General features: G+C 33.3%; 1 protein-coding gene across 1 annotated transcript; it reads left to right on the top strand.

Annotated features, from left to right (window-relative positions):
- The first annotated feature begins 2,168 nt into the window (after positions 1–2,168).
- LOC146957329 (lon protease homolog 1, mitochondrial-like) lies at positions 2,169–13,525 on the top strand. Its single transcript, XM_085735811.1, has 20 exons — positions 2,169–2,616; positions 3,659–3,724; positions 3,999–4,190; positions 4,303–4,368; positions 4,536–4,577; positions 4,695–4,817; positions 7,392–7,490; positions 7,648–7,713; positions 7,798–7,884; positions 8,393–8,432; positions 8,796–8,967; positions 9,380–9,504; positions 10,263–10,393; positions 10,483–10,587; positions 10,789–10,902; positions 11,055–11,222; positions 11,358–11,459; positions 11,662–11,895; positions 12,295–12,810; positions 13,113–13,525. Exons 1-20 carry the CDS (start codon positions 2,320–2,322, stop codon positions 13,302–13,304), a joined length of 2,937 nt encoding a protein of 978 aa, XP_085591937.1. The 5' UTR covers positions 2,169–2,319; the 3' UTR covers positions 13,305–13,525.
- The last annotated feature ends 7,102 nt before the right edge of the window (positions 13,526–20,627 follow it).

Below are 20,627 nucleotides of genomic sequence, written 5' to 3'. Positions count from 1 at the left end.
GGAAATGTTGCTCATAGTTGCAATAAGTTTTCTAATTGTTGTAAACAACACAGCCATATCATCTTAAATTGTCTCACGCGTCCTCCTCGACCAACACAACATCTGGTGCAGGCATTCCTGCCACTGCAAGCTGATAACTCAATAATTTATAGTATTTTTAATAATTTTACTTAATCAAGTTATGTTTTTATTTAAGTTTTATTTGCATTTTACTTTGTTTTGAATAAATAGGTAAAATGCAAGAGATAAATTAAGTAAATGTGCAAAAAAGGTGCTAGAATCTTCCAAGCACAATCTTGTTGATCAAGCCAAGACTTAGGTAATCAAAGTCATTTTCAATGATAAAGAATGGGAAATAACTGAGCAACACTTCAGATTTCACATCATCAAGTCCCAAAACTGTCACCTAGTGATGGGAGAAGCCAAATGATCAAGCATTAAAAAATAAGTTGTTACTGTCAGCCGTAATAGGGGGGCTATTGGCCGTAACAGCTCATTAAACTCATGTTTTGTGGCTTTTCTTTTGGACACTTGGATAATTTTGTACTATAATTGTCATTTAATCAAAGGCTTACGAGTGTAATGCATAGATATTGTAATGTTTGACCTATAAGTAGGTTTAAACTTTCTCTAGTTTGGCACCACTTACCACCAAAAACCTCTTGAACTTGCATTGTTATTTTAATAAAGTTTTCTTGTTTTTTACGTTGTGCATTCTCTTTATTTTGTTTAGGTAACTTATCATTATGATGAGTGAGTGGTCTACTTTAGTCTCGGGGACATGGAAAATGGTCTTATGATAAACTTTCCATGATTTCTATTTCTTTTATGTTTAGGAAATGCCTTCACCTAATGTAAATCTTATTGTTTTTCAAAACGGATTATGGTGTGATTGTTGGAACTTGACTAATCAAGAAATTGATATAAGCATAAAAAGGTCAAACAATCGTCAGTCGAGAGGTTTTTCAAACTACTAGGGTTCTCTTTTACTCGGAGTCAATATGATTCCTCTATAGTTATTCACTCTAGATGTTCAAACACTTGGAAGGTGATGCATCACGTCACTCAAGCCTTCATCGTAGTGACGCATTGGTGAATGCAAGAGGGAATTTTCCAGGTTCTCATTCTTCCTTTCGGGCGAGTCTTGGAGTCTAGACACTCCATGGTTGTTGTTGCTGTTGTTGTTGTTGTTTTCTATTGTTCCACTTTTGTTGGTTGGATATCGATTGTACTGACTAAGTTTATCCTCAAAATTCTTCGGTAGATTTGTAAAATCTTGAGACTTATGTATAAATTTTATTGAGGCCCTACAATATGCGCCAATGTTCATGTATGAACAAGTTGGATTTACCTCTTGAATAGGATGTGTAGTGTCCTGTTCATGTCAGTGATCTAATATGCCGCGACCGGTCGCATGCAAAAGACACTATGACGTTCAAATAAATATGAGAGCTAGTAGGTACTTATAGGTAGCAAAGTGACCATACCAAGGGTGATACCCCTAATTATAGTGATGCATTCTTATTATATGCTTCATGTTGTTGATATTCTTGCTCCTACAATTTAATTTAGTCTATAGAGATGCAATCCGGTTTATGAAGGGGGAGACTATTTGATTCGATTGAGCTCCATGTTGGTAGGAATAGGGAAGTAATCATGTGATAGTTTGTTGGCGACTTGGTGCTTAAGACGGTGGAGCATGTTGGTTCGTGGCTTATCTAGATGTAGGAGCGATGTAGTTCATGAGACGATGCAAGATGTATTGTCTTATGTTGCACGTAAGGTCTGAGATGTGATATCTCGTGAGGTGTTGCACCATGCTATATGCAAGATGTATTGTCAAATGATGATTATTCTCATATTAAATTTATGTGCTCGATAAGTTTTCTATTTAGACGACCCAAATGATTTATTTGAATTTTATTTTTTCAATCTTTCCTTTTTTGGTGGTGATTTTTTTTTTTTTTAACTAAACCAATCAAAACAGTGTTGGATGAACACAGAACACACAAAAAAACTAAACAAAGTGTGAGTGTGTAGACAAAATCGTGCTTCATTCAGTTCCGCGACAAGAAAGGAAAATTTGGTTTTTTTGACAAGCAAGAAAGGACATTTTGGTCATTTGGATAGACGAGGGTTTATGAAGGGCTTTAACAAATCTACATTCCAGAATCGAACACGCCACTCTTCTTCTTCCTCCGCTTCGCTTCCACCATCAATGGTGGTTATCGCCACCGTCAAAACCCATTCAATTCTCTAAATATCTTCAATTTCAATTTTCCCAATTCAATTCACACGTTCACCTAATCCCCTAATCCAATGTTGAAGCTCATTTCATCCTCTTGCATCCACCGCTTAACCCCCGCCGCGGTTCCGGTTCTCCGACCGGCATCCGACTCCGCATCTCCGCTTCTTAGAGTTTTGAATTCTCTCAGCGGATTGAGTCGGAGTCATCGTTATTTGGGAGGGAGAGTATTTTTCTGTTCGGAGTCGGAATCCGGCGACGGACCCGATCATGTGGTTGATGCTGAAGCTAAAGCAGCTGAGGAAACTCCGTCAAAGGCTGCTTCTTCTGCTATTGTCTCCACTTATCCCAGACCTGAAGATTACCTCACTGTTGGTTTCGGAATTTATTATGTGTTTTTATTATCTTTATTTGCTGAATTTTTCAAAGTTTGATCCTTTTTCGTTTATGAAGGAATGTTACGTTTTAATTTGATTGGAAAATGGGGTGCTGAATTTGTGATTCAATGAAGAAATTTAATTATTACAATGCAAGTGAAATTTGTGTTTTTTATTATAGATATAGGTGTTGTACTGTTGTTTGGGTTGTAAATTGTCTCTAGTTAGCCAAAACTGCTAGAAGAAATTGAATAAATCGCTATTGTTCTGCAATACACTATTTTGTACAGTGTTGTTAAATAGTAGTTATAGTGGCACTATAGCATTGGAGCGAATTAGAATCTGAACAAATTGTTATTTTTCATGATCTGCAATTGACAACACTAGTTTCGGGCTTCTGCAATGGCAATTTTATTTGCTGAGCCAGATAGAGTTTTTATCCTACAACCAAGTATTTATTATTCTTTCCTTCAAAAAAAAAAAAAATTATTATTCTTGTGGTTTTCTGTTTGATGTTGCTTCGATGGGATCTTGTTGGAGGATAATTTTCCTTTAAATTTGTTGCTTATCCAATGAGAATAGTAGTTTCTATGTTATCGTAGTTTTCTGTCCGGATAGTTAGTTAGTTTTGTTAGTTCACTATATTATATACGATGCACTATAATTCTTACACATTTTTTCACAAACTTCTCCTTCTGTCTTTCTCTCCGAACTCTTATGTCGACATACTCACCATCTAAATGAGGTTGAGTCAAGCATAGACATATTGTTGAACTTGGTATGACACTTTTAAGTCATGCTGGTTTGCGTTTGTTTTGGGATCATGCATTCTTGACCTCTGATTATATTATCAATAGACTCCTCCCTATTGCTGCCCTAAACTTTGTCGTGTCCTATACTACCCTCTTTCATCAACCTCCTGATTATAATTTTATCGAAAAGTTTAGTTCGTCATTTCTTGTGCTTTTTTTTTCTTCTTTCTTTTCAGTTTGCTTGATTACCTAATGATTATTTTTTCTCCTTTCTGTTGGATCAGGTTTTGGCTTTGCCGTTGCAACATAGACCTCTTTTCCCAGGATTTTACATGCCAATTTTTGTTAAGGTATGGTGAGTTAGCAAGAATGATGATTTAAATATCCGTCTTTGCTCATTACAGGCTTCTGGCTTAATCATATGAGAATTGTAATCTCTGATCAGTGCATGTATGTGTTCATGGATTGGCTTAATCATATGTGATTTGGAACTTGAAAGTATTGTGTGTTAATTCTATTGATTATTTTTCCATATGTATGTGTTCATGGATTGGCTTAATCATGTGATTTGGAACTTGAAAGTATTGTGTGTTAATTCTATTGATTATTTTTCCATGCATCCAGGACCCCAAACTATTGGCAGCTTTACAGGAAAGTCGAGATCGACAAGCCCCTTATGCTGGTGCCTTCCTCCTTAAAGATGAGCCAGACTCTGATCCCAATGTAGTATCTAGCTCTGACACAGAAAAGAGTGTATATGATTTAAAAGGAAAAGAGTTGTTTAACCGTCTTCATGAAGTTGGGACTCTTGCCCAAGTATGTGATTTTGTATGCGGCTTAATAGTTGCTTTATTGCCTTCTACAAATTACTTGTTTAGATTTGATAAACTACCTAACTTTTTGTCAATAATCCTGTTTTCAATACCAGATTTCAAGTATCCATGGGGATCAAGTGATCCTGATTGGTCATCGACGTCTGCGCATAACAGATATGGTAGGTATTGAGCATGCTAAAATTAATTAAAAAATGGTGTTTGATAATATTTTGGTATTCTCTCCATATTTGTGTTTGAGTTTTGTTTATAGGGATTCATTTTCTAATAATCAGTTGTCTACTGCTAAAGTATTCTGTTGACTGTTTAACACTTTCCTTATTTGCAGGTTAGCGAGGACCCGCTTACTGTAAAAGTTGATCACCTTAAGGCATGTCTTTATTGATTGCTTCCTCATTTTGTATTCTCATTGAAGTGGAAGATTTCTTTTACATTTTTAATAAACAAGCACCTTTTATCTTTTATTGACTTTTACTTGGTGTTGCAGGATAAAGCTTATAACAAAGATGATGACATCATAAAGGCCACATCTTTCGAGGTCATATCAACACTAAGGGACGTTCTTAAAACAAGTTCTCTTTGGAGAGATCATGTTGCGACTTACTCTAAGGTTTAGACTTTCGACCCTTTTGTGCTTGCATTTATTGGAACATGGGAATGGGGAAGGGGATCAGAGTTGTCCTTTGTTTATTTATGTGCTGTGTTTGTTTTCATTGCTTTGCTAGGATTTTTTGGAAGTCTAAATGCCACCTTTAATTTTTAGTTTCTGAATTTTAAACTGCTTTATTATTATTATTATTATTATTATTATTATTTTCTGTTTTGCGACAAACCCCCGAATGAGTTGACTTCATATGGCTTCTTCCATGCATACAATCCTAATGTTAGAGTGCCTTGAGATAATGACCCTTTTTTTTTTTTAAACGGATCACATTTGATAATGAACCTTAAAAATTAAGATATCTTGATGCCTAGAGAGATTTTATGGAGATGCCTAGAGAATAAAGGGGTTAGGATTTCTTATATTAGAGCTATCAAGGATGTGTATGAGGGAGCTTCAACTAGTGTGAGGATGCAGGAGGGGGCTACCGTTAATTTTCCCATAACAATAGGATTGCACCAAGGGTCAACCCTAAGCCCTTACCTTTTTACTTTAGTTTTGGATGTACTTACATAACACGTCCAAGAGTTAGCAGTTAGCACCGAGATGTATGCTTTTTGCAGATGATGTAGTCATGCTTGAAGAGTTGAGGGAGGAACTAAATGGGAGGTTAGAGATTTTGAGACAAGCCTTACCGCTTGAGTAGAAGCAAGACATAGTACATGGAATGTAACTTCAGCAAAAGGTGAAGTTCTACCTTGGAGGTGAAAGTTGGATATCATATCATACCCCAAGTTACACAGTTTAAATATCTTGGGTCCATAGTACAAAATGACAGAGAAATAGAAGCAAATGTATATCATTGTTCAAGCTAGGTAGTTGAAATGGAGAAGAGCCTCATATGTTTTATGTGATAAGAAAGTACTCTGCTTAAGTTGAAAGGAAAATTCTATCATACAGTAGTCAGACTAGTGATGTTGTATGGTGCAGAGTGTTGGGAGGTTAAGAACCAACACGAGAATCAAGTAAGCGTAGACGAGATGGGGATGTTGCATTGGATGAGTGGTAAGATTAGACGGATTAGGATTAGGAATGACACCATTAGAGAGAGAGAGTTGGGGTAGCACCTATAGTAGAAAAGATGGTAGAAAATAGGCTTAGGTGGTTTGTGCATGTAGAGAGGAGACCTGTAGACACTGTAGTACGAAGAGTAGATCAGATGGAGGAGAGTCAGATCAAAAGATGTAGAGGCAGAGGAAGACCTAGAAAAACTATAAGAGAAACTATCAAGAATGATTTAGAGGTTAATGAGTTGTTTCTAAGAAATAATTTGATTTAGATGAGTGTAGTGTAGATGAGCGAGAAGATTAACAAATGATTTTCATTATTAAAAACAAACACATCTACTTTTTCTTTGCAGAAAAGGAAATAATCTCTAGTTTATTTCATCTGAAAATCACTTTATTTATTCTTAAACAAACGGGCCCTAAAAAATGCCGACATTGCTAGGTTGGACACCTTCACCTAGGTTTGAACTCAGGACCTCACATTTGTGTGTGTGAGTTTCAACTGATGCTTGCCATTTTGTCTACAGGCCCAAAAAAAATAAAAAATGGGCCCTAAGCTGTGCATCAATTTGCATCCTGAATCTAAGTTTGGTGAAGTCTTTGGATGTGCTTTAGACAAGTTTCTTTCAATTATCTTATATATTAAATCTTAGTTGTCTTTCAATTTTTCTACTTAACTTGCTGCATAACACACTATAAATCCTGCGGTTTCGTTATTTTACCTATTATATATGTTAATACAAGAGGGAAATTTACTCTGAAGTGCACGGCTGCATTGTTGTTGTCCTTCAAGGAAGTGTTGTTTTATGAAGTAAAGGCGCTTCGTAGGCCACTGGCCTCTTGTTTCTCATACAGTTTGCGAACGCATAGATGTGGCATTTTCCACAAGACTTTCATATTTAAAGCTAGACCATTTGAATATATATATATATATATATATATATATAGAGCTTATTGATGATGCGAACATGTCAGTCTCTTAAAAAAGAAAGTATTTGAATATCATCAAATAGAAGACTAAACATCAATGAATTTATTTGTAGGAACTGAATTTAATAAGAGTATTTTATATGGGACTAAAAACATATTTAACTCTTTTGTTTGTAGTCTTTGTTATATATTTTTTCATAGTCGTATCACTCAAAGAGATTGTTAATTTTCTCAGAAATTAATGGATAATGGTATCATTATTTTTCCTACATAAGCATTAATGAGTCCGTACTAAGTGCCTTTTCTTGTACTCTTTAATTGCTTCGAAACAAAAACTAACTGAAGTACTCCCTCCGGTCCTTATTATAAGAAACAATTGACTTTTTTGGTTCATAGAATAATTAATGTATCTTGTTATAAATATAGACTAGATACATCACTTACACAATGAACCTAAAAAGTCAATTTTTTCTTATAATAAGGACCGGAGGGAGTACTTAGTATGTGGTTGGTATATGTTTTGGTACTGAGTCGTTACTTTTTATCATTTTAATATGTTAACTTCGTTTCTTCGTTAATTGTGCAGCATATAGGTGATTTTACATATCCAAGGCTAGCAGATTTTGGAGCTGCAATATCTGGGGCTAACAAATTGCAATGCCAACAAGTTCTTGAAGAGCTAGATGTTAGTAAATTTATAGTTGACACCTAAGAGACATCGACTTTGTGGAATTTTTTTGTTCTGTATTACTATCAAAATAACATATAAAGATTTGAACAATAAACTATAAAGCACTGAATTTTTTAACATTTGGAGGTGCATTTGTTGTGTTGTTGAACAGGTGTATAAACGATTGAAACTTACACTCGAGTTGGTAAAGAAAGAGATGGAAATCAGTAAGATTCAGGTAATAATGCATTTAGATTTCTTGTGTGTTGCACTTAATTATTATTCAACATTTATTTATTGAAGTTTGTGTGAATTATTGCAGGAAACAATTGCGAAAGCAATTGAAGAAAAGATAAGTGGTGAGCAGCGCCGTTATTTGTTAAATGAGCAGCTTAAGGCCATAAAGAAGGTAAATATCCTTCATGATTTGGTTTGATAAAGTGTACCTCAAATCCTAGACAAGCTTGTTTTTCTCTGAAATCAATGAACTTCTAAAATTCAAAAAGTTGGTTTAGTGCATCTTTTATGCCTCCATTGTAGAATCCTTTATGTTAGCAGGATACTGTTTGAATTTTTTCTATATGTGGGTAAAGCTTGTAATCTTGTTTAATTGTGAAAATCAACATCTTGTCTTTAACTAGTTAGCATAAGATGTGCTTTATGTGCCATTGCTTTGCAGAACCCCTAATTCTATGTGTTGAACCTGAACTCATGATTGACAGTTCACGGCTACAGCAGACGTTATAGTTTATCCTGTGGTCGAGGAAGTTTTGGTGTGATTTAGGCCTTTGATATCCTAACACAAGTGCAGTTATAATTTTTATGAATATGTAGATATGCTTTGACGAATGCTATACTTGCTAATAAGTTGGTCTTTGATTCATTTTATTGTAATTTGAATTTTGTTCTATTTGCAGGAATTGGGACTGGAGACTGACGACAAGACAGCACTTACAGGTTCGTTATAAACTTTTTTTAAGATGGTGGATTTCTTTGTATTTGTTCCCTGCCCAAAAGACTGGTGTAGCACCTATACACGTAGGCAAGGTGTTTGTTTCTCGAAGGACTTCGGGGTTGAAATCTTTTTTGGCTGCCAAATTACTAAATATGTTCACCTAACTGGTTTTTATTTTTTTTGGTTTTTATTTTTTTACATGTTCTCTTTTTGTTTGCTATGAATATCTTTCAAAACTGTTGTATGGTATAGAAGTGCTCTTTATATTGTATTTTTGTTTGTGCTTTAGTCTATAGGTTTTTCTGGAGTATACTTTCTAATGAAACTTGTTGCTACGATAATATTAACTATACTTTTTATTTCAGGTAAATTCAGGGAAAGGATTGAACCTAAGCGAGAAAAATGCCCACCTCATGTGTTACAAGTTATAGACGAGGAACTCGCAAAGCTACAGCTGTTGGAGGCTAGTTCTAGTGAATTCAGTGTTACCCGTAACTACTTGGACTGGTTGACTGCACTGCCTTGGGGTGAATACAGGTTTGTATACATGAAATTTCATTCTTATCATTATTGCTAGAGAGATTTCGATGTATGCCTCATGGAGAACGCAGCCCCCCTAGAACAAGGTTTCAGCAAGAACCTTAGAAGTTGACAACTAAAATGCATAAGCATAATTTTCATAGGCTCTTGGATGAACTAAGTATGCATTTTGTAAGTTACTGTCATGAATACCATGAGTCTGAATCTGTTGTGATGAGAACTTTCATGTCACTCGGGCACAAAAGATTCTTGATGAAGACCATTATGGATTAACTGATGAAGACCTTAGAAGTTGACAACTAAAATGCATAAGCATAATTTTCATAGGCTCTTGGATGAACTAAGTATGCATTTTGTAAGTTACTGTCATGAATACCATGAGTCTGAATCTGTTAATTTCATAATCCAGTGATGAGAACTTTCATGTCACTCGAGCACAAAAGATTCTTGATGAAGACCATTACGGATTAACTGATGTGAAGGAAAGAATATTGGAATTCATAGCTGTTGGGAAATTGAGAGGGACTTCACAAGGTAACTACAATCACTTATGTATTGTACCTCAGGTTTTTCTGGGTGTTTAGTTTGTGATAGATACTGCTCTGCTAAATTTTTTTTTTTTTTTTTTTAACAAACTGCCCTGCTAAATGTTGATCTGTGATTAATGTCTACCAAATGGTTTCTTGAACCAGGCTAGTTGCTCTCATTAAGACTGAGTATTCCTAAATCACCATATATCTCGATGCCCAATTTTTTTTCTCTATATATAAAATTATAAATGTTCAATGGCAAAACAAGCCTGCTCTGAATTGTGTGCTATTGGTTATTTTAACTGGTATAAATTTAATGTGAAATTTGAATAGCAATTTAATATATTACAGGCATGCTTGACTTGGTCGGGCTTAGAAATATGATGCCTATTATTTTGTCCAAAATTCAGTCATGATAGGCAGCCCGGTGCCCGCATATGCAGGGTCCGGGAAGGGATCCCACCAATTGATGTATTGTACGCAGCCTTACCCTGTTTTTGACACAAGAAGCTGTTTCCAGTACTTGAACCCGTGACCTTTCAGTCACGTGACAACAACTTTACCGTTGCGCCAAGGCCCCGCCTTTAAAATTCAGTCATTATAAACTTAGTTTTATTTTGTGTTTTGCACTGATTCTAACTCAAAATGCTCTAAGATATTGACCTCATAAGCCAATTCATTTATTTAAAATTCAAGCCTTTGGTGCTTGCTTACGGTCTTTGCCAAAAGGCTAACTTTGTTCCTGATCTTTCTTATATACAGGAAAAATTATCTGTCTTTCTGGTCCACCAGGCGTGGGAAAAACGAGTATTGGCCGTTCAATTGCACGGGCCTTGAACCGTAAGTTCTTCCGATTCTCTGTTGGAGGATTAGCTGATGTGGCTGAAATCAAGGTAGATAAATCTGTTTCCTTCACTAGGCTGAATTGATACCAGTTATATAGTGTGGTGGTGTTTTGTATCATTAATATTGAATTTTACAGGGGCATCGTCGAACATATATAGGTGCTATGCCAGGAAAGATGGTACAATGCCTTAAGAATGTGGGAACAGCCAATCCTCTTGTATTGATTGATGAAATTGACAAAGTAAGACGTCGCTAGACAGTTCAATTTATTTGTGGTTGAGTAATTTTGTTTTCTAATTTCCCTTTGGTATACGCTCTCCTGGTCCTAATAAATATAATGCATGAATTCCAATTTTGTTAAATTTTTTACGATTCCTAATCTCATAAATATTCTACATAAAGGACAATTAGTATTATTGACACTGTTTTATTCAATTGATAGTTGGGCAAAGGACATGCCGGTGATCCAGCAAGTGCTTTGCTAGAGCTCCTAGACCCCGAGCAGAATGCTAATTTTCTGGACCACTATCTTGATGTTCCCATCGATCTATCGAAGGTTGGTTTTTGATAATCTGGGTGGTTATGTAAGAGTCGGCATTTGTGCACTGTTTATTTATTACATGGCTTTCATTGAGTACCCTGAAATCAAAATTGGCACATTATGAATGTTTTGACCATGACAACTGATGCACTGGAATCATGCTGCAGGTTCTTTTTGTTTGCACTGCAAATGTAGTGGAGATGATACCAAATCCCCTATTGGATAGGATGGAGGTTGTTACTATTGCTGGGTATATTGCTGATGAGAAAATGCACATTGCAAGAGATTATCTGGAGAAAACTACACGTGAAGCATGTGGAATAAAGCCGGAACAAGTATTTTTCTTTTCCACCCGTTTACAGGGTTCCTTTTCCTGCAATGAATTGCTAGCATAATGTGCCATCTTTTATTGCCTTATTGGTTTTAATTGGTTGAAAAGGTAGTTGACTACACAAATTAACTTGCTACAGGTGGAGGTGACTGATGCTGCTCTTCTTGCTCTAATAGAAAACTATTGCCGAGAATCAGGAGTCAGAAACCTTCAAAAGCACATAGAAAAAATTTACCGGAAGGTCTGTAGTATTTTTTTGTCAATACTGTCAATTTTTAGTTACTGACACACTGAGATATGCTATGATTTGTATGGTTGAAAAGACAGCGACTCTTGATTTATTCGTTTTAAATCTATTGACTGCATTAGTTCATCACTACATCTGAATTTAAGTATAGTAAATGCATCTTGTGTCCTGAAATATTCTGTTTATGGCATGACAGATAGCGCTACGACTTGTGAGGCACGTGGAAACAAATGATGATGCTATTGAACCAAAGAAAGCTGAAGAAGATTTTGATGAAACGGGTACTACTACCATTCAAAAAGGGAACCCCGTGTTGATAGAGAGTAGCAATCCTGAACATACCGATGAAAACTCTAAACTTGATGAGATGAACACAAATCCACCGGCAGATCAATCTCTCTGTGTTGACGATAAATCTACAGATATTGAGGTAGTATAACACTGAAAGCACAATCATCATTCTCTCTCTTGCAAAGTTGTTATTTTCTAAATTTTGTTCATTGAGCAAGAAAACAGTGACCTACTAATTTCAAGCATTAATGGGACATTGAGAACTTACAAAGTCTTTTTTCTTAATATATTTCAATGATATGCTAGTGCCATATAGTTGCATTTTTTTGTGTTTTTGCCAACAATCGTACAATTGGTACAACGGTTTTTAAGCGGCAAAATATTATGAGGTTTCCTGCATGAAGACTTCAATCATCCAAGATCTTGTGTTTCAATAACCACTACACAAACTATTTTTTCCTTCTGTGCAACCTTACTTTTATGTGGTCCACCGCTAATGATTAACAAATTTGATATTTATGTATGTTAATGTTGGTAGGTTACAAAAGAAAGAGAGGAAGATAAGGAAACTGAATCGAAGACTGTTGAGAAGGTATTAATTGATAAATCGAATTTAGATGATTTTGTTGGCAAGCCTGTCTTCCATGCAGAGCGCATCTTTGATCAAACACCTATTGGCGTTGTTATGGGACTTGCCTGGACTGCAATGGGCGGATCCACACTGTATATAGAGACTAAATCTGTTGAACAAGGGGACGGAAAAGGAGCATTGCATATCACCGGTCAATTAGGAGATGTAATGAAAGAAAGTGCTCAACTAGCTCACACAATTGCCAGAGATATACTACGGGAGAAAGAACCAGAAAACGCTTTCTTTGCCAATACAAAGTTTCACCTCCATGTTCCTGCAGGGGCTACACCAAAGGATGGACCAAGTGCTGGTTGCACGATGACCACTTCTATGTTGTCCCTTGCCTTGAAGAAGCCTGTGAAGAAGGATCTAGCAATGACTGGGGAAGTGACACTTACAGGGAAGATTCTTCCCATTGGCGGGGTATGTTGAAAAAACTTAATTAATTATTTTTTTAATTTATGGATACAGAAATTTGTGCTCGTCATCTTTAATGGTCACTGGTTTCCAAGTTCTGGAATTTCTTTTTAAAGTTATTTCTGAGTTGGATGCTGCTTTTATATCTACTCACTCACCAATAAATACCATTTGTTTATTAGAAATTTTAGTCATGTAGGAACTTTGGCCCAACAAACTGATTATTATTCATCTATACCCATATTGTCATGATTTCTTTTTGCATTGTGTCTGGAATTGTTTGTCATGCCATGCTGTGAAAATTGCAGGTTAAGGAGAAAACTATTGCTGCAAGAAGGAGTGAGGTTAAGACTATAATATTTCCTTCGGCAAATAAGAGAGATTTTGATGAGCTAGCACCTAATGTAAAAGAAGGTCTCGAAGTGCACTTTGTTGATGACTATATGCAGATCTTTGATTTGGCTTTTGGTGATGAGAAATCTCACAATGCAGAGAAGTAAATCACTAATGCCGGTAGGATCTTGAGATGAACCGGGATTTTCTATTGAGCTGGGAACCGGTCTGAGTTTTGTATTATATCAATTATTATGATCGATGATTTTTAGAGTTTTTATTCATCTTGTCCCGTGTTCAGGGCAAAATATGTTTTTCTCTTTTAAGCCTGGTGTATCCCAGTTGTAAAATTTATCTTAATATTTATTCAAATTTATATTTGGCCAAACATGTTTTATTTATTTGATGTTATATTTTTGCTAAGGCTGTAGTGATGATACTCGTTTTTTTTTGGTAGTGTGTAGTTACGATACTCTAAGAGAGAACATTATAATATTTGCAATAATACAATAATTTACACATTGCAATTATACTTTCTTCTTTGTATTTTCTTAAATATATTTTAGGTCAGTTATGATTACCCCTCTCATCAACATTTTAAATCGCCATGATCATTTCAACTATGGTAACATCCTACTGCAGAGCTTAGGTAATGAATATATCTATTATATTAGTATATAGAGTAAGTATACAACAAGTATAAAACATGTAATAAGATTTATTAAGAATCAAAAGAATTTTTTTTGAAAATAATATGATTAAAATGGGGCATTGCCATTTTTTTAGTTGGCCGAAGGCACCAAAGATTCTCAATGTCGGCCTTGGTCTCATTTAGTTTTCAAAAATCATTTTTCATTTTTCAATCTTCCTCTTCACCATTATCTGTCTCACCTCATGTTCAAATGTAAAAGAAAAATTGGTCAAACGTTGAAAGAACTTGCACAAAGTCTTAGTCTTCTATTGGTAAACTCAATTCAAGTATGTAGGCTCAATTTATGCACCACATCGTACATTGATTGCGAGTTTTTAGATACTACTCAAACTCAGTTCAATTACATTTACATAAACTTGGTCCATGTTCACACAAACTCAATTCAAGTACATTTACGCAAACTCAGTTAAAATATGTTTACACAAACTCAATTCAAATACACCTACACCTAAAAAATTTCATATCATTGGTAAATATTTTGTATTTAAGGAGTATAACCAAAAATGTTAGGGATGTAAATATGGTTGTAATATATGTCAATGGGGCACTATAATTACATAGATAAAAAAATCGAAAGTAAAGTGATGAATGACAAGATTTTAATCAAATCATCATAAGTGGTTAATGAAGGTTCTAAATGAAATCATTCAACACATATTTCTTAATAATTTTCTAACTTCATTCAAAATACGCACGTGCTATATTGATACTGTGTATATAGTGTGCTTTCTCTACACATCATGACTTTGCCGACGGCTGATGAGTTTATGAATTAATGGCTCTTTTTAGATTTTGTGACGTATGAGGTGCCAAATCTTTGTTCATGCCCACGCCTATATTATCTTAATAGTTTATTTGATTTTTTTTTACATTCATCTTATATTTTAGTCCTACATTACATGAATAATATGATACTTACATTCATTTTATATTGGTTTATTTAACAAAGCAATTTATAACTAATATGGAAACAAATTGACTTTATTTTATGTCTTGTTGTGAAAAATAACTTATAATGGACTATGTGATAAGGGTTTATCTATATGCTGTAAATTTAAATTTTTTATCCAAACAAGTCGTTTGTATAAAAAAGTCTCCCAATTTATTTTTGACCAGAGAAAAGAAAAAAGTCTAGTAATAGTCATCAGAATTATCAACTTAAAATTCTTTATTGACTCAAAAACAGTTTAAGGTAAGAATAATATCCAAATTCAAAGACGTGACGCGTGGGTTAGTCCTAGTCATCCATTTTATTGACAGTGACTTTATGAGTTTTTAATTATTCCATCGGATCTTGAAAGTGGGTTGCTGGGATAGTATGAGGTGAACCTGAAAATGACAGTTAATCACTTGATTCATTATGGTTGGAGTACAAAACTTTTCTAATTTGTTTTTTTTTTTTTTTGACAAATTTCTAATTTGTTGGTGGTACCAAAATATCTAAATATAGTTATCTGAATTTATTTATTAAGTTAATGCTAAGCTAAGATCTTGCCTGAATTTGAAACTTTTGGAGCAAGATATATATATATATATATATATATATATATATATATATATATATATATATATATATATATATATATATATATAGAGATTTGCTAGAACACACCCACTAGTTTTTATGTGGGAGTGTTTTAGCAAGCTACACCTTAAGGTGTATTTAACTACTTTTTAGTTATAACTTGCTAAAACACACCTTCTAAAAAATAAGTGGGTGTATCCTAACAAATGCCTATAGGAGTTGCTAACATACACCCACTTATTTTTTAGAAGGTGTGTTTCAGCAACATTCACTTTAAGATGTATTTAACAACTTTTTAGTTATATCTTTGTTAAAACACACCTTAATAAAAACTAGTGGGTGTATCCTAGCAAACCCCATATATATATATATATATATATATATATATATATATATATATATATATATATATATATATATATATATATATATATGTTATTAAAAGATAAGTATTTAGATAAACAAGATAATTAAGCATATGTTTTGGTGGCTAAGCTGACAGAGTTGATAAGTGAAGTGATAAAGAGTTGGATGATTCAATTGTCACTTCTATCATAATACCAACAATATTTTTTTTTTTAAGAAGTTAAACTAACCTTTCGAAATTGACACCGAAGATAATCGAACTTTAAACCTTAAAAGGTATATACATTACAGTCTCGAGTCAACTCATCAAACTAACCTAAGTGGGTTACCAACAATGTTAACATTAATTGATTCACAATAAAAAAGTTAATCATTTTGGTCAGTAAGAAATTTGCATCTCAGTTTCAAAAATGTTTCTAGAAATCAACTTGGATAAAAAAAATTGCATAAACTCTTATTTAAGTTGTTGATATTAATTTTTAAGAGTTTAAAAGATAAGCTGTTTATATCTGATCCTTATTCCCGTTAGTTTCAAATTTGTCCATAACCAATCCTTGATTGTTATATATGAATTATCATTGTAACTCTTCTCTCAATGATAATACATGAAGTTTTTTCAGTTTAACTTGCTCTCAATTCTCTTAATACTAATCCCTTGCTGTTATTTATTAATCAGTTCTTCATAAAAAAATTCAAATACTAATATATAATTCTTATATAAGATGAGTTAAATAGACTCTACCAAATGCCCCAAAGTGTAATAACGGTCATTAGTTGAAAAATCAAATGTTGATGTATGTTCAAATTTCAACCGGTTTTCCATACATGCTAGAAATTTTTTTTTTTCTGCCCCTATAAAAAAAAATGATATATCTGCCCCTAGTTGAAAATTATTGTTCTAAATGCCCTTGTTCTTCATTTGAAATGGCGAGCATCACATTTTTTCAACTATTCTCTGCAAGCTTGCAGGCTTTCTCAGACTTTCTCAGACTTTTCTGTGTGTTTGTAATTTCATTTGGCGAGCATGTATATTTAAGTATTTAATTTTTTTTTTCCATGTTCAACATATCAAATGGCGAGCATACCATTTGTTGTTTTTTTTTAGTATTTTTTTTTGTTTGCCATGTGAAATGGCGAGCATAATATTTGTTTTTTTTTTAGATTTTTTTTTGCTTGCCATGTGAAATGGCGAGCATACTATTTGGTTTTTTTTTTAGTATTTTTTTTTGCTTGCCCTTTGAAATGGCGAGCAAGGAAAGGCTATTTTTTTAAAAAAAAATGCGAACATGGATGTTGCCGGGGACTGTTCATCGCATCATTGTCCATCTGTGTCATTGTCCACAGAAAGGTCGTCCAAACAGTACTCGCATCTTGACTGAAATGGATGTTGTGGAAAAAGCACCGAGAAAATGTGGACTGTGTTCCAAGACCGGTCATATTCGCAGAAATTGTCCAACTGTTAATCACCAGTAGTTAATTTTCTTCGTAATGTATTTTATTCCAAATTATCTTAATTAATATAATTATTATTATTAAAATTAAAAATATTTATATTAATTTCATTAAACAATACTACACAACGTTTGCATTATATTCTTTCAAAAACAAAATTAAACTAAAATGGCGCCATTTTATATATTAAACACAATGCTGCTCTTTAAAACAACCATGGAAAAAGATCACAAAAACATGTTCGCATTTTTTTTTAAAAAAATGGCCTTTCCTTGCTCGCCATTTCACATAGCAAGCAAAAAAAAATCTAAAAAAAAAACAAATATTATGCTCGCCATTTCACATGGCAAACAAAAAAAAATACTAAAAAAAACAACAAATGGTATGCTCGCCATTTGATATGTTGAACATGGAAAAAAAAAATTAAATACTTAAATATACATGCTCGCCAAATGAAATTACAAACACACAGAAAAGTCTGAGAAAGTCTGAGAAAGTCTGCAAGCTTGCAGAGAATGGTTGAAAAAATGTGATGCTCGCCATTTCAAATGAAGAACAAGGGCATTTACAACAATAATTTTCAACTAGGGGCAGATATATCATTTTTTTTTGTGATAGGGGCAGAAAAAAAAAATCGCATGGTTATGATTCAATACTTTATTTTCTCAATAATTTATAGAAACCAAATTCATTTCCAATATATTATTAGTTTTATTATATATAGGGATTAATCTTGTTTAGCTAATTTTTTTGATAGAAAAAAGCTTATGTGAGTTGGGTAAGAACATTGGAGTTATGGTGGACCTCAAGACTCAAATAAAACTGACAAATTACTCATCAATAAGCTCGAGGTTCTTATGCTCAGGGCAAAATTTCGAATTCATATCCTCGCAGTTAAATGAGTCAAATCTAACTGGATCAATCACTATTGACTTATATAACACATTAAGATTTGGGTTGCTAAACTAAATCTTAACGTATTGTTTACTATTCTAACCAGATTAATCATATGGTATTCAAATTATGAAAACTTTTCTTCCTTTAATCACATGGTATTCAAATCAGGAAAAATTTTCTTCCTTCTTTTTCTATATTTTAATATTTACCTTCTTTTCACCTATGGTTGAGATCCCACTTAAGGGTTGGAGGGGATGAAAATTCGTTCAAACTATCTATTGAGGTTGATTTTATTTTATGCTATAGTTTCTATATTTAGAGAGTGACATATTATCTACATATTCAAATTGTGTAATAATTTGTGCAAGCATGATATAGTAATGAATGGTGATAATGACAGGTGCTAGCATGGTATAATGTTTGAGTTGAAGATGCACACACAAACTGACTTTGCATTTGAAGCTACGAAACGTCACTTATCCGTAAAAGAGGCAGAAAATGATCATATTGAGGATGAAATTATTCTCTCACGATGCAGAAGTGGAGACCCTACCACAGCTGCTAGCATGGTTTCAAATTCAATGCATGAACTTGCAATTATTAGGAAGTAAAAAGGAAATCATATATTCTACCATAAAAAGGAAATCATATTACTTACCTGTAAAGTTATAGAGTCTCTGTGAGCTAGAAACATTGCATAATATATGTGGGGATTAGAGTTCGAACTCTAGATACCTCATTTATTTATCTTAAAATGTGAGTTTCTAACCATTAGGTTACTTGACACAAAAAAAAATGAGTAATGGGTTTCTCTCAATTTCATGAAAGAATGAAATCTCCAATCCATTACAATTTTAAGAATGAATATTTTATAGTAAGCGCATTTTCTTAAATAAAAAAAAAATAGTGAGAGACAGGGATTGATATTAAGACGATGCTCCTTAGAGAGTTTTGTATTGACCTATAAATACCATTCAAACGGGAGATAACGGAGGTATCCCAATATTATCTCTTATTTCCTCTTTGCTTACTAACTTGAGCGGTGAAGTGATTGCAGATATCACCTCCATTCAAGATGCAAAATTCAACTCGACAATCCTCTTTAGAGACATGTTCTCGATCAGTTCCGGTTAGAATATGATATTATAGTAAAGATGATCTATGTGTGAGTATGAGATCATGTTGGTGAATTCATCAAACTTTAGATAAAGCCATCCACGAGCTAGCTAGGTGTGTCATGTGTGAATTTAATTAATAAACAGCACGTGATTGGAGATTACCTAAATCCCTCTTGGATCCCACCTTACTTTCGTACATTCCTTAAATTAGTTTTTTAAGGAAAATCCACGTGACTTTTTCATGTACAAAATCCAACGTCATTTTCTCAAATTGCCGTTGTCCTATATATAGCATACTACTATAAAATAGTAGAAGTATAAGAATATTGAGTCAAAGAAAAACGAGTATGAAGAAGGTTTAATTTGGAGCACGTCGAATCATATTTTATGATTTATTTCACCTTCTCCCTAAGAAAGAATAATAATAACATCACCAAAGGCCAAAGCTTTATGATTACTCTTCTAGAAGATGGAAATTTGAAGATGTATGGTTTTTGACTGAATGGTTACGTGTAATTTTACCTTTTGAGAAATGCATGAATTATCGTTACTCAGGGAATTTCTATTTCTTTTAAGATTGTGAATATATATAGAGCTTCCAAAAAAACAACATATATAAAGACAAAAAAAAAATTGTGTCTAGCTAAAAAAAATCCAAAAAATATGTACTGATAAGTTAAATGAGTTTTTTTTCTAAATAATAAGAATTTACACGGTATACACAACAATTCGACATTTAAAATATATTCAGTCTTTAAATTAATAGTTAAATGAGTTTTTTATTTTTAAAATATTATTTCTATCATTCAAAAACTTATTATAACTAAGTGTCAGCAAAATAAAAAGAAATTATAATTTTTATTACTCATAATGTTTTTTTTTTTTATGGAATGAATTTTTTTTCTAAAATACAGAAGTCAACAAATAGTTATTTGATTAATAAAAATGATCTTCACTTATCGTTTAGAAAGAAAATGCACCAAAAAAATTCAATTTGTCAAAGTATCGTAGAAATAATGAAATGAAATTATCCAAATATCGTAAAAAGAAATGATTTTTTTTTAAATTCTTACCTTTGCAATAAATGATTTTATAAAATTATCCTTCATTAATGAAATGAGAAAGAGATATTAAAAGAATTGAAACCCTGGCGACCAAAAAAAAATTGAAATAACATAGAGTAAAAATAGTTAAGGTATGACAGAAATAAATATTAACATTGCATTAATATTGTAAAATGACATCATAAAATATAAATCTTTTTCTTAAAGTGACATGTCGTAAAACACAAAGGGAGTAATGAGCAATTTTATCCATTGCCTTTTTTACTGCATGCCCCTTATTTCCTCTTTGAATAATATTTTAAACTTCAAAACATCAGGGGGCTAAGATTAGGATCAGCTATTCATAATTCAAGACA

This window comes from Medicago sativa, chromosome 1 (genome assembly GCF_051527215.1).
Source record: "Medicago sativa cultivar Bolivia chromosome 1, Bolivia_mono, whole genome shotgun sequence".
NCBI classification, from domain to species: domain Eukaryota; kingdom Viridiplantae; phylum Streptophyta; class Magnoliopsida; order Fabales; family Fabaceae; genus Medicago; species Medicago sativa.
The sequence above is the reverse complement of the archived record's forward strand: the minus strand, read 5'-3'. Positions and strand labels throughout refer to the sequence as shown.